The sequence below is a fragment of the Oncorhynchus kisutch genome, linkage group LG2, assembly GCF_002021735.2.
Source record: "Oncorhynchus kisutch isolate 150728-3 linkage group LG2, Okis_V2, whole genome shotgun sequence".
NCBI classification, from domain to species: domain Eukaryota; kingdom Metazoa; phylum Chordata; class Actinopteri; order Salmoniformes; family Salmonidae; genus Oncorhynchus; species Oncorhynchus kisutch.
In genome coordinates this window covers 25673824-25689055 of record NC_034175.2, presented here as the reverse complement: position 1 = coordinate 25689055, position 15232 = coordinate 25673824, and the positions used below count along the sequence as shown (strand labels likewise).

The 15232-nt window shown below is 42.1% G+C and overlaps 2 protein-coding genes across 3 annotated transcripts in view; one reads left to right on the top strand and one right to left on the bottom strand.

Annotated features, from left to right (window-relative positions):
- The window catches only part of LOC109903918 (teashirt homolog 1-like), a 42128-nt gene extending 34002 nt beyond the window's left edge, over positions 1-8126 (bottom strand). Inside the window, exons 1-2 of one of the 2 annotated variants that reach the window (XM_031791993.1) lie at positions 8017-8126; positions 5670-6248 (exon numbers count right to left, since the gene is read on the bottom strand). In XM_031791993.1, the coding sequence (XP_031647853.1) occupies positions 5670-5709 (40 nt within the window). In that variant the 5' untranslated portion in view covers positions 5710-6248; positions 8017-8126. Of the gene's footprint in view, positions 1-5669; positions 6249-6401; positions 6903-8016 lie in introns of those variants that run through there. The other variant, XM_031791988.1, reaches the window with a different exon arrangement.
- On the top strand, positions 7247-12391 carry LOC109864442 (prostaglandin reductase 3). The gene is made up of 2 exons (XM_020452237.2): positions 7247-7857; positions 10564-12391. The coding sequence occupies exons 1-2, from the start codon at positions 7574-7576 to the stop codon at positions 11489-11491; spliced, it is 1212 nt and encodes a 403-aa protein (XP_020307826.1). The 5' UTR covers positions 7247-7573; the 3' UTR covers positions 11492-12391.
- Positions 12392-15232: the final 2841 nt, after the last annotated feature.

The following is a 15232-nucleotide window of genomic DNA, read 5'->3' as shown; positions in this document are numbered from 1 at the left end:
CTGCAAATAGAACACTTTAACTTAACATCATTTTGGAGATCTTAAAAAAAACATGTTCCCGTTACTGGACTCAAATTATGAACCAAATAAAGCGGCAAACAATTTGACAATAATTTGCTGTTAAACCACCTAGACCCTCTGCAACTATTATATGGCAAAGCAATAAGCCTACTCAGCATTCAATGCCATCTACGGAATAACATACGAAACAAAAAACAGGACTTTAACAACAAACAAACCCACATTTATTTAAATACATGTCACAGTTATTGTATTGCATTTACTCTTGTTCTCAATCTAATTCAAATTCCATACAAATAACATTACTAAAATACTTTCACTTAAAAAAATATTTTTTATTTATTTTTTTAATCACTTTAAAAAAAAAGTAAAAACTATAATAACGGTGACAAAGCAAACAGAGAGGACAGGGCTAGTGAATCCAATCCCACAGGGCTAGTGAATCCAATCCCACAGGGCTAGTGAATCCAATCCCACAGGGCTAGTGAATCCAATCCCACAGGGCTAGTGAATCCAATCCCACAGGGCTAGTGAATCCAATCCCACAGGGCTAGTGAATCCAATCCCACAGGGCTAGTGAATCCAATCCCACAGGGCTAGTGAATCCAATCCCACAGGGCTAGTGAATCCAATCCCACAGGGCTAGTGAATCCAATCCCACAGGGCTAGTGAATCCAATCCCACAGGGCTAGTGAATCCAATCCCACAGGGCTAGTGAATCCAATCCCACAGGGCTAGTGAATCCAATCCCACAGGGCGAGTGAATCCAATCCCACAGGGCGAGTGAATCCAATCCCACAGGGCTAGTGAATCCAATCCCACAGGGCTAGTGAATCCAATCCCACAGGGCTAGTGAATCCAATCCCACAGGGTTGCCTTCTATATGTTCGGCGTTGTTTTCTTTTCTGCCCCACTCAGAGATACATTTTTCTCCCGAGCAACAAAGCACATCTGGCTGCTTTAATGATATGATTTCCCATCATACTAAGCCACCCCCATTATGACCTCCCACTGTGCCTGTGTGTGTGTGTGTGTGTGTGTGTGTGTGTGTGTGTGTGTGTGTGTGTGTGTGTGTGTGTGTGTATGTGTGTGTGTGTGTTTGTGTCTACAGTGCAGAGAGGGCGACACTCTTCTGATGGTAGCTTCGTGCCCTGAGGGCAGCTTAGTGAAAGAATGAGAAAGATAAAGACAAGATGAGCTTAAACATGATATGAAATGTATCCTTAGCTTCACACATACAGTCCTGAATGCATAAAAAATATATATGTATGGTTGTATGGCTTAAACACTTACAAAAAATATTCCCAATGTCTACTACTCTCATGCCTTATATCTGGAATATGTGTCACTACTAAACACACACAACTCCAGCTAAGGCAGTAGAGGTTGGGCGACTGACTGGCTCAATTCCCAGATGCAAATTTAACTATTAGTCTCAGAGGGTGGCAGAAGAGCAAAACTGGCTATCGACGAAAGAAATCGATGCCACCTGCTAACGACACAGGCGCTCCAATTAAAGTAACCTCTAGTGAAGCAGAGAGAAGAGAGCCTGACCGCCAAACACACACTCAGGGAACTGTTACACACACACACACAGCACAGAAAAACACCCTACGGTATATCACTGTACATTAGTGATCCGTGTGTGACGCTTGTGTCCTAGTTAGCTTGGAGTCCTTGTGTTACTAATATGGTAAACAGAGTGTCAATGTACTGCCCTCTCACATACTAAGAGACGCAGGGCCCAACAGAAAGGAGACACTAGAGTGCTACAACGACTACTCTTGGTATCAGCATTTATTCCATCAAAACACACACACACACACACACACACACGTTCCTATCCAGAGGCCCATCTTTGCACTCACAAATGTCATATTCACATTTCCTTAGAATTGTTAGATGTACACAAAAACACACAACTCTAACGGTGACAAGCGTTGCTGTCTCAGTCGACGTCAGAGAGAGCGTGTGAAACATTTATCGCTTAACATTCCCTTGACCTTGACTAAATTGCCCACTACATTTGCACACACCTCCAAAAACAAATCTTTACGTTCTCCGGCTTCCAGATTATAATTTTTTCCCGGTGCTAATATCATTTTTCAGATTACTCCCCAAGATATTTTAGGCAGACGACTACAGGGATATAAAATGGGGGGGGGGGGGGAATACACCTTGTGGAAGATGGTCCTCCTCAGGCCGTTGATCTAAGAGTGGGCCACATAAATCTCGGCATTGCTGATTCTTTCGAGCGTAGAATATCATGTAACAGCATCGTCTAGTTAGAGCACAAAGGTCGCTGTGTAATCTTAGCTACCCCGGGCATGCTAAACCATTAATCCCAGGGCACTGGACTTCTTAACTCACTAGAAATACACTGGGAGATTTTTTTATACCAGGTTTCTAGAATGCCCCCTAAAAACACAAGAGGGGGAGAGATACATTTTCCCCACATTGAGACTAGGGCTATACGTGGTTAAGACGTGAAAAGGTGTGTGTGTGTGTGTGTGTGTTTGTCTCCCTCAATGTGCTGCTTCAAAACGTTGACAAAATGTACCATCAAATGAAAACGCCTAGCAAATAAAAGCTGTACTTTGTATGCTAGAATTATGTTGCATAAACATATCAACATATTATTATTATTTCATATTACACTGACCAGAATGTTGTGAGAAAAAGAAATAGGCCCGCCCCCCACAAAAAAAAATTATAATCTGGAAAAAGCAGCTACAACTCCCGCATTAAAAACATTTACAAAACCTCAAAGCTAGTTTGAGGTGTACAATTGTCTTCTTACGCACAGTAACGATTAAGAAAGACAATTGTGGTTATTATAATATATAAAAGGGAAATATAAACATTGCACATGCAGGAGTGTTACGACGCAGCTGATCGTGGTTCGGTGTGTCTGGCCTTTTATTATGTCGTTAAAGTCGAAGGATTAGGGAGGTCATTAAAGAGGCATCGTCTCCTCCGACATGATTAGTCAGGTAGCAAAGTCCATTTGTCACCTGCACGAGCAAATTGAGTCGACACTGCACTAGGGGCTACGGGGACTGTATAATATCAACTTGATTACATCAAGGCAGCTGCGGACTTGACACCTTACTGAATTTGTCAGCATTAATCGTCAGGGCCCGTCACAAATCCATCAGGTTTACAGATAATTAGGGGCTTTCTCTAATGAAGCCCAGAGAAGCAACCTTACCTTTTCTCTCGGATAATGAAGAAGCCTCTATCCCTGGGAAAGAGATGGTTTTTTTTCTCCCCAGACTACTAGGTCTGACTGGCTGAGACACACAGCCCCCAATTTAATGAAAGACAACGTCGCCCTTCTCTTTTCTTTTGTTTTTGTTTTTACATCGCTCCTGTCCTCATCACCCTCGACTGAAACTGATATTCAAGGACAAAATGAGGCCTGAAATGAAGCAACACACAGTGATGTGTAACACACACACACACTCTTACCAACTGCCTTAAATACAGTGCAGGAGATGAACCGTAGCTCGTCTTAACCGTAAATGACAGGATATCTGTAAGAAGAGGAGTAGGTATCATGGCTTTCCCATGACACTACGTATACTGTATATATGGGAAAGTCCTTTTGTATGGTTATGGCCCCATTATAACCGTTAAAATGTTCACACACACACAAACAAACAAGACACACACACACACACACACACAAACAACACGCACACACACAGAAAGTAAAAAGGCCCTATATTAAATGTTGCTCTATTCTACCTCCCTAAAACTAGTGAAAAATAAGGGTACCCAGCTCCAGTCCTGTACCCCTGGGGTTCCACATGTGTTTTGGTTGAACCTGGTTTACCCTCTCAGTGAAAATATAACTCACAACAACCTCTTTTCCCGATGGTCGCTCGAGTACTCATTCTCTAAACCTCTATTACCATGGCGATTTCCCCCTCGACTCTCCCTCTCTATTTCATCATAGGCTTCAGAGTACCAGGCATGGTTCAGTAGCTACTAGCTAGCATTGAAACACTGGACCATCATGCTTTAGCTGAGTGTGTGTCTGTATTTGTGTTAAAGGGGAGGGTTGGAGGGTGATGTTACTTCCAACAAACTGTCACGATCATGACAGAATGGTAACACTCCCGTCTGCCAAGTTGTGATTGACCATTAAAAAGGCCATGATGTATAAGCTGGTCAATGACAGTCAAGCGGATCGATAGGACCTTGTGGAGGGGTCAAGATGATGGCATGTTTTCATGTAAGATCTGCTCGGAACCATCCTATAGCCTGATACCCAGCTACTTTTTTTTTTGATGTGATACAACACAAGAGACGAATCAGACGCGACTCAAACAGTGAGTATAAAGCATAAGACGGCTATTCAACACTGTGCGTCAGAAGCGTATGAGCTGTCGAGAGAAGTACTAGTTGAATACTATTCACAGTCAATCCACACTGACTCCCCATCACTTGGCGCCTATTTAAAATGATAAACCTGCCGAGTTCAAAGTCTTCGCTGCCTGGCCCTCCTGTTCGGTCCGCTTTACACCTCATATTTCAGAATCTCTTTAAAATTCCATGACTGTCTTTTGTTCACTCCACTTGTTAATGCCTAACTTCAAAGGCTGCGCCTCATTAGCACAGAGGTAGAAATCCCTGTCACTCATTTACATTTGTTTTAAAAGTCGGCTTGAAAAAGAGAAGAGAGTCAAAAATCCAAACCACTAGACCTCCACCTCGACATGTGGTTTATCAGTGGTTGTCAGATAGTAAACACTACGGTCCTGTGGATGGTAGACATGGGCTGCATTGGTAAAGTGCTCTGTAGGAAGAGAGGAGAAGGTGTGTATTTGGATAAGAAGTGCAAATCTCTGGGTCTTTAACGGAGACCTAGGGGGCTACTGGTGGTAGGCTGGTTCAGGTGCCCGAATTAATTAGGATTTAGCCCTTTCTGTGATCCTCAAAACACTTCTACCTCCTCCCTCTTTCATTCTTCCCTCTAGTATTTTCTCTAGAAAATATTAAAGAAAGAAGGATTCCCCTCCTTTTAAAGACTTTTTTTTGTCTTTTTTATTTTTTTTAGACAACAGGGTTAGGGTTGTCCTTTGAGTGGCTAAATCCGGTAAGGAGCATGCGTGTCTCCATGGAGAGATATATTGATGTTTATCAGGGATGAATAGATCAAAGGCTGCCACATGACAGGCGATCAATCACGCATCAAATCAATGACGGCAATCCTCAAATAAAACCGAAAAGAAACAAAACCGGCTCTGGACAGTTTTTTTCTCTCCCTCTCTTCCGAAGTCAATTATTCATTATTACTCGCTCTTTAACACTGCAATGAACCCCACATGGAAACTCTCTCTAACGTTTCGTTTATCTAGTTCCCCAAGTAGTCGACTTTTCTGGCAAGTTAATAACAAATCAGGCCTATCGTTGACAGAAATCATATGGCAAAATAGAAAACAATAATGGTCAACAAACGAAGATGTGTTGAAAGTCAAACTTATTTTTAGGCTATTGCGTATGTATAACACGAGAAATGGAAAATGGAAATAAATAAAACGTTTTGTGAATTAAAATGAGAAGGGAAAAAAAAGTCCGACATTGTATCTCCATTTAGTAAGAGACGGTGAAAATGAACTTCTGTGTGCGCTGGTGCTTACCTGCTGATCGCCTGGGCTCTTGCTGCTTTCTCCTCGGCATAGTGACCGTCACGGTCCACGGTACTTTTCATGCAGGGATCAAAACAATAAGTCTGTCAGTGGAGAAAAACCATCCCGTCGCTTTTTTTTTCGGGAAATAACCGTAAACAGTTTTTTTCTTATTAGAATGGTTTGTTTCTTTTGTAATTGTGGGCTTATGCCAGACAACCTGAAACGGCCACAATGTAATTAAATATGTCCTTAAGGCCTAGGAATAGAAACAAATGACAGGAGATAAAAGGACAAACGGGGAAAAAAGGGTTTCTGTGATATCAAAACGACGCACGAATTTCGCCAGCTCATAACATGTCTATCAAATACCATCTTCCCTCATCTCTGTGTGTCAGAAAAAAAGAGGCAGACATCGAAGCCAAGTTTCAGTCACTCCCCTGCTGCCATATGGGGCTATATGGCGGTGTTGGGGCTACTTTGTATCGTCTTCACTCCAAAATAAATAAACTCTGATGGTAAACGAATAAGTCCAGTGTGAGCGAACACAATGTATTTCCGTGGGAAGGCTGCGCTTCTTCAAGCTCAGATCTGAAACAAAACAGAATTGAGAGAAAATAGACAGGCATTAGATGGTTAATGTCAGTCCGTCACCACGCCACCTATTCCGACCAAAGCCTCGCCGTCAGCGGATACTTTTCTCCCCTCTCTAGCTTGAGTCGGGGTGGTAGGGCTTCTACTTACATTTCTAGTCGTTAAAATGACTATTATCAGCCGCCGATCAAGGAATATGCAGGTGGTTGATGTGGTGGAGAGCCTGCGACTAAAGAGAAACAAACAAGATGCAGGCATCCACCCTCGCCGGAGAGAATGTTCCTTCTGTAAACTCCAGGGGAGTGAACCGAGGTCTCGTCTGCTCCTCCGGAGAAAAAAAATGAAACGCAGGGAATCTCGACGCGTTTCAGACAGTCTCAACTGATAGACAGACGCATCGAGTGGCTTTTCCTGCTTCATTTTCACTCCTCCCCTCGCGCTACAAGCGTCACCCTGACAGTAGAGCCCACCTGTCAATCTTTTTAATTGTCTTGTTTTTTCCTCCGCTTCAAATTGAAATGACTGACAAAGGAAAGCTTGCATCAATAGGCTAAATATCAAATTGTTGCTTTGAAATATTGGTCCATAAACTTCCTGCATAATGTTATTATGGCAATTAGTCAATTACCACAAAGCTATTCCTAGGTTAGGCTATATTACTATAACTAGGCTAATCATGAGTCATCATCATCCTCATGTGACAAACTCACACTAACTTTATTGTGCCTGACATGTGCGATCTTATGTCAAACCCAACGTGGCAATGTTTTGGACTTATTTGTTGGAAACATTCGGCCTGAAGTTTGCTAGTGCGAGAGCGCCAACATTTACGCATGCTTGGGGAGAAACTATATGTCTGCAGGTAATAGCCTACTAACTGTGCTTGTTAATACCTGAATGGTGGTGGTCGGCACTGGCTGTGTTGGCAACTCTTTGGCTTTTTGTGTACAATCGTTGAGGATATGTTTGAGACTCCGATTGATATGTTTCACCTTACGAGGAAGTGTGTCATGTCCCGGAAGGGGAGGGACTCAAAAGGAGACACGCCGCTACAGTAGGAGTTTGGCTGCCGCTACAAGGTTGCGCCGTGCTATAGCCTAGTGATCATCAAAGCAAACATTGCAAAAGCACGTTATTGCGTGTCGATCTTATGCGACAACAAAAAAAAAAAAACGCGCGGCTAATATTGTTTTAATCGCATTGCATCGGCGTGGCCTACCCTGCTACGTGAAGAAAGCCTAGCATAGGCTAACGATAAACATATTGATATCAACGCACAGCCAGTGCCCGTGAACTTTGTCACATAGTCCCTCCCTGGTGCAATGTCCACCTCTTTCTTGTTGAGAAACGGTAAGAGGGTGTTTTCGATAATCGGCGGGGTGTGCAGAGGAACCGATGCACTTTCCAGAGTTCATTTTATATCGCGCCGCTTCATTGTAGATTTGTCATACTCCACGCACTTCATGGATTTTAAAGGTTCTTCGATACCGAGCTCCATGAAAAAGCTGGTCGTAACGAAGCTCAGCCAGAATTTCAGAGACGCCGTTGCCTTACAAACTGTTCCAGTCCCGACACCTGGCGACGGGGACTTGCTTGTCAGAAATCGGTAAGTTTTGGTTAGAAATTGGACAGGAACTGGACCATTTTCCGCGTATGCGTAGCCTATAGCCTATGTATAGACCATTCCAATATGGGGCACATTTTGGAGCCAATATCTTTGATAAACTATTTGGTATTGTTTTCAAGTTGTGAAAGGGTCTCTTACCTCGGTTAGAATCGCCAATCCATCCCCATCGATTATAGTAGCCCACACGCGACCATTTCAGGAGCGAGCAAAATAGGTGAGGAATATTTCCAAGTTCCGCCCCTACATTTGTCTATCAATCCATCTCGGCATCTCGCTCTGTCCTGTCTCCTTACGTCACGAACCTGCAAACAGAAAGTCATGGGTGGGTGGGTGGGGGGTGGGGGGGTGTAAAGACTCTCACGAATAGATGAGGAGATGGAGAAACAGCTTTGCATGGCATTGGGGCTGCGGCAGGATCATCATTTTCCGCTGCATAAAACCAATGCATAAGACTCAATATGTGTCTGTCCGGTTCAAAGCAAGATATTTACAAATGTTGATTACATTCGGGGTACTGTAACAGAGCAGGAATGTAGGCTACTTAATCTAACCGGTTATTTACTACAATACAAGTCGAAGAGATATTAAAATGCGGGTCAATGCTGGTGTAGCCTATTAGAGCGCAATTGATCAGTGAAATGAAGGGAGGGTCTTGCATTATGGTTTAGAGACCAAGGACATAGTAGCATTATCTAAAGATCAAATAGCTTTTAACATTTACAGAAATTGTCATATGTAGCCTAAACCTTTTTCACAGGATTTGTTTTGTGTGCTTAATTGTGTATGCGTAATTTAGGGAATTAAAAAAATATATCGCATTTATAACTTGAAAATGTGGAATTTTGAATTATAAATACAATTTGCCATGGAGAGGTAGCCTATCTCTCATTTTGGGAAAAGGAAAGAACTATTGATGCGCAGTGGTGGGTTATTCTCCCCCACCGGAAACCTTGAATTGTAGATTGAAATAGATTGAAAAGTATGGCATCACGTATTGTTCTATAATTTAATGTAGGCCTATGCCCTTGTACTCCCTTTTTTTAGCAATTCTTTGTGTGTTGTCTGTAATGAATCCCCATCATATGAGTTGGCCTGGAAAATTACAACATTTAGCTATTAGCTAACAACTAGGCTTCACAGGCACCTTCAACTGAAGAGAAAAAACCAAGTTAAAGGGACAAATTATCAAGGCATATTTCTTGATCTGGGTTATTATTTATTTGTTAATAACTACATCAGAAAGGCCAATTCTATGGTCTCAATGCAGAGCTCGGAATTAGCAGATATATCTGTGATGTCGCATTTAGGCCTTGTATAAAGTCTGCTTGGTTAAATTATCTGGGGTGGGAAGACAGTTGCGCAACACAGCCTACTGTAGTCCACGGTCATTTAATTGCACATATTGCCTATGATCATTTCCTTAGGCTATTGATGACCCTTGACCTTTTGAACTGTGATTTACCCATGAATTAGGCTGGACTTTAGGAATTAGATAGCGTAGGCTATAATATAAAATGCACACAGCTGCAAACCACAGGTGAAACAAGCTTTGTTTAGAAAATTGAGTGGGTCAGCGCCACTGCTAAGGTAATTGCACAAAAGACGAACCATTAGTGATAGTGAAATGCAATATCAGATGATGTATTGGTGTAGATAAAGGTTTTAGAACGTTATTGTAGTTGTGTGGCATGTCTACGGACAGGACATGGCTGGACCACTTGTTGGCCTCTGCAATGCTTTTGTTCACAATGCAATGTGTATCAGGAAAATGTTTCTCTTTTTTCTTTTATGCATTATTAACCCGAATTTGACACATGTTGAGTTTAAATTGAGACATGCATTGATATGTTTCAGTGGCCGAGATGATTGTGCATTCAAATGTGCACATTTTTAAAATCCAGCATCTTTAAGAATATCAGGCCCAATCCTGACTAGAGATCCCAGTTCTTTAGTTTAAACTTTTGAACTGGCTCTTCTTTAATGCATGGTGTTTCAGTTCTGTTGGTCCATTATGAGAGATTCAGGTTCAAATATTTACTGGTATGGAAAAAATTCAGAAAGGCTGCAAAGAAAAAGTGATTTGGAAAGTATAGTCAAACTAGATGTTGTCCTATATTTAATTGGAGCCATTTATTTGTAACTAAACTGGGCTGGTACATTTTAAGTGCTAAAAATGCAAATGTGACATGCACAATGATGAGTCGCAACAAGGGTTCTTCTGGAGGATAGAAAATTATTTATTTATACATTTATTTCACACAAGGATTTTTTTCTCTCTCCATGTCATCAACTGAGATGAAAACAGTTATTTTTTCATGTCTAGGTAAAGAAATATACACGATTTAAAAGTGCAGTTTGTTCTTGTGTGTCTCTCAAGACAATGACTCATGACATCATGCAATGTGTTTCGGGTGGGTGTTTTTTCAAGACAAATGGAATCATTGCCAAAACAAACCAATGTTTCCTTCCCGAACGGTGTCGCAGAGGTTTTCTAGCGAATAGAAGTGAAATCTTGACCTTCGCAGACATTACTGTAGGCATTCTGAAGTGCACCTCTTTATTTTATTATAACAAACCATTATCATGTTATTATCAAAATCTTCTACCGACATTAATTGATTTGAATGCTAGGTAACAATTGTTAATCATTCACTTGTATTTTGTTCTCTTTTCCATTCCATGCAGATTTGTTGGAATCAATGCCTCGGACATCAACTACTCAGCAGGCCGCTACGACCCTACCGTGAAGCCACCATTTGATGCCGGGTTCGAGGGCATTGGCGAGGTGGTCGGACTCGGCCTGAGTGCCAGCGCCCGCTACACCGTTGGCGACACCGTGGCCTACTTTGCTGATGGGGCCTTTGCAGAGTACACGGTGATACCCATGATGAAGACCGTACCCGTACCCGCGGTGAAGCCAGAGTTCCTCACCCTGCTGTTAAGTGGTGCCACGGCTTATATCGCCATGAAGCGGCTTGGCAACCTGGTGAAGGGCGAGACAGTGCTGGTGACGGCCGCTGCCGGTGGCACGGGCCAGTTCGCCGTGCAGTTTGCCAAACAGGCCGGCTGCCATGTTGTGGGCACCTGCTCCTCCAATGAGAAGGCAGGCTTCTTAAAGACCATTGGCTGCGACAGGCCCATCAACTACACGTCCGAGGATCTGAGCGCCACGCTGCGCAGAGAGTACCCACAAGGCCTGGACGTAGTCTACGAGTCCATAGGCGGCAGAATCTTTGACATGGCGGTCAACAATCTGGCCAATAAGGGCAGGCTGATCGTGATCGGGTTCATCTCAGGGTACCAAACGGCATCAGGGGTCCCAACTGTTAAAGGAGGGACTCTGCCCGTGAAGCTGCTCCAGAAGTCAGCCAGCGTGAGGGGGTTCTTCCTACCTCACTTCCTGTCAGACTACAAGGAGGCGATGGGAAGCATGATGCAGATGTTTGCTAAAGGGAAGCTGGTGTGTGAAGTGGACTGTGGGGACATGGCCCCCGAGGGCCGTTTTGTGGGGCTGGAGTCCGTCTTTAGGGCTGTGGACTACATGTATGCTGGGAAAAATGTTGGAAAGGTGGTGGTTGAGGTGACTCCACCCTCACTGGAGAGCAAACTGTGATTTGCCTTAATGTGAATGCACTGGAATCCTCAAACAAATCATATGTATGTATAATGAAATGAACTATGCAAGTACATATGTTGAAGGCAAATGACCCAAACTGTGACAATCTACAGTACTCTTGAGTTGAATATATTTTTTGAACAGTTGATTTCACCTGAATCTATTTTGATATTACTAAAATGTTGTTCTGTTCGAGACAGTTCCTTTATGTTTTGATGATTGTATTGAATAAAGCAAAGCCAACGTCCCAATGAACTGGGATCATACTTGTAGAGTGAAGATTGCTGGTGTAACAGAAGGTTATCTCAAGAAAATAATACTGTACCCCTCTAGATCAAATGCCTCCCTCATTCTCATGCTATCACACACACACACACACACACACACTTGTTTAATTGCTCTGTGCTCAAGACTAGAGCTAACTAAAATGTAATCCTATTAAAATGTGTATTTACAGTAACTAGACCAGTGGCTGCATTGACTGTCCACAGTTTATGCATGATTACTGCACTTCAGACAATGTACCAGCATATCAGCTGAACTTGTCCCTCTGTTTAACAGGAAACAAAGTAGCTGAGGACAATATTGCATAATGATCTCATTTAGTGTTACCAGTTTAAACCTCTGTCATACTTTTGGAATATATGCCTAAACATGCCCAGAGCAATTGACCCATTTAGTCCCTCACACACACACACACACACACACACACACTACAGATTACACATTCATATAATTAATACATTAACTTAAATCAACAGAAATACAATGTATTGTAGATGTACAGTAGGTTTTAAAATAGCAAATTTTGAGAATATTTGCAATGTATGATGTGTAATTAACATTCAAATATCTAGAATACTGTATCTTACATTCTTGATTAAAAAATGAAATGTGTTTTGTTGTAGTAAAGTCTGTATATATATATACTTTTCAGAACTGAATGCAGCATCAGGTGTGCTTGGTATTTTATAGCATGTTTGTGGCTGACAGAAACCTCTTTCCATTCACATGCCCCTAGCTGCACATAATAAAAAAATTAGTCCAGCTAACCAGAACTTGGGGTTGAAAATACCATTAGTTTGTCCCTCAACAAGCAGAAACCACTTATATTGAATGTATTGTGGAATGCCTTCTGAGGTAGGCCTACGGTTTTCTTTTCTTGTTACCGTGAGGATAAGGTTCCACTTGACGTTTTGGATTCTCTTAAGCCAATACACTCATTTATTTTCTCTCATTTGAATATAGAACCCTTTTAAGCTAAGTATCATGTTATCTACCCTCACATTAGAGGATACAATTGTCATGGAGAAATGCCTTATCTTACATATTAATTCTAAAACTATTTACAAGTTAAGGTGGGTGTTACTCTGTGGCCTTTTTTTAATTCTTTTTTTTTTTTTGAAGTGAGAAAAGGTCATCAAAAAACACTTCTAAGGCAACACGTTATGTATCAAGCCTAGGAACACAAAACAAACACCTGTTTCCACCGGGGAGAGACGTCTGTGTGTTCATGCACTGTGGACATGCAATATCCTCCTCCAGGTGGCCACTCAAAAAAGATCTCAGTGTGAAACACGTTACAGGTGTGACCCCAGCATGCAAAGCTGCTACCTTCGCCAGGCAGGCAGCTCAGGAAATCAGAAACATACCCACCAGCCTGAAGCCATTTGAACCTGCACCAGTGTGTCTCACACACACACATACACACACCCATATGTGTTCCAATAGAATAGTGGTCTGTGTAATGCATGCAGTGTATTTCTGTAGATTGGTTCTTACTATCTTTGGTATTTTTTTTACATTTGAGGTCCTCTTTGATTTCTACTCCTGTGTGAAATATAGAAATGAAGTGATCCATCTCTGCGCCCATCCTTGTAAGTGTTTGATAACAGCGTCACTGTACAGCATGGATGAAGGTGAGCAACCCGAAAGCTATTGTTAAAGGCAGATGCACTTACCGCTCATAAAACGGATTGTTCACTCAGTCATTCCAATGCAAGAGCACACTCTCACACGCTAGTCACAGAAAGGTGAAAGAGGTGACACAAATTAATGTTCACTTGAATTTACCGTGCTCGAGTACAATAGCGCGCATACTCTGGCTAGACGTACGGACTGTCAATGTGTATCTGTCTTCAATTACCAGCCGAGGCCTCACTCTGGTCCTCCGGGGCCCACCTGTAGCAGCCATGATTAGTGCACATTCACAGTCCAATTAAAGCACAAGACAAACTGGAGAAAACAACACATTTTATTTAATTGGCTTGTAGCTGTTAGCAGGCTCTTAACAAATCATATAGACACATACCTGTTGTAGTCACCTTCTGAGGTACATGACAAATGTTGGTGGAGTGACAAACATGTTTTGGAAAAGTGTAGCGTTTCTCAACGTAGCTTGAAAATATTAGTTATTGTTAAAAAAAAAATGTATTGCTTAGACTATCGTTAGGGGTTTTGAGATCCAGTATATTGCATCCACCTTTAACCCTGGGTATATCCCTGAAACTCTAAACATAAAATTGAAAAGTTTATAATATGGCAAACGTGAAACAACCACAACAATTTATGTGAGAAAAGTTCAAATCTAAAATAAATGTCCAAAAGTGCATGTCATGAATAGGTGTGATACTTGGTTTGCCAGAGGTCTGTGCTTTGTGCATACACGCCCAGAATGGGATCTGTGACCTTTTTACAGCTTTGCTTTCAATTCAATTGAACCATATATTTGTTGATTATAAGAATACGTGGAAAATACTGTCAACAGTTTAGTGAATTGTTGTAATACATCAAATCAATTTGATCAGCTGGGTATTCAATTAACCGTGTTACTTTAGACTCTGCCGTCCCTGTTCCCATACTAGAACACCTAACATAGACATCATTCGGTGTGGTCTGGTATAACCTGGTGCCTTAGTGGCTAAGTCTGTCATGGCTCAGGTCCACTTTCAGTCACAAAGAGTCACTCAGATCCCTCAATCACCATCACTCCTCCCCTTGTTACAAAACCCCACTGAACTAATTAGTCAATGCACACACTGTAAGTTAAGGTAAAAACAGGTGACTTTCCAATACTTTTTACCTGGTGGTTTTATTTAACAAAATATATCATATGTTACTTTTGCTCATTTTGTATTGCATAGAAATATGAACACAAGGTTTCTCTTGCGAGCGTTTTCCATAATGTCATTATTTTGCATTTCTCCATTTTTTTATGGTTCACTTTTAGAAAATAGGGGAACTCTTTTGGGTTCCATGAAGAGCCCAATAGGAGCCCAATAGGGTTCTACCTGGAACCAAAAAGGGTTCTTCAAAGGGTTCTCCTATTGGGACAGCCAAAGAAACCTTTTAGGTTCTAGATAGCACCTTGTTTTCGAAGAGTGTAGGGTAGCAGTGTGTGGGTGTGCATGTATCAGTACTGCTGGCAATCTGTCGGTCTGTCAGGGTCACAAGGACTCAGTGGGACATAAATTAGAATATGCAGCCGGGCCACTGAAGTCTCACTGAGGAGGAGGAATTCCTTTCTTAATCAAGTTCCCCTGATTAATTGTAATAAAGGTGTCATCCATAAATGTGTCCTCCTGATTGAGTAATTTGAGGCTGAAGACAGTAAGCACATCCCTGGTGATTGGGGTTTTACAGTGGGCTGGGGGGGGGGGGGGGTAACAGGGAGACACGGCGACGACACAAGTAGCTCTTCAGTGCGCTGGCAGTCACCCTCCCTCCACGGACAGCTTT

What these genes read in the sequence shown, in the direction of transcription:
- LOC109864442 (XM_020452237.2), top strand. Translation starts at nt 7,574, where the DNA reads ATGTCCACCTCTTTCTTGTTGAGAAACGGTAAGAGGGTGTTTTCGATA. An exon ending in GACTTGCTTGTCAGAAATCG is followed by an intron (nt 7,858 to 10,563) that starts GTAAGTTTTGGT and finishes CATTCCATGCAG; the next exon opens with ATTTGTTGGAATCAATGCCT.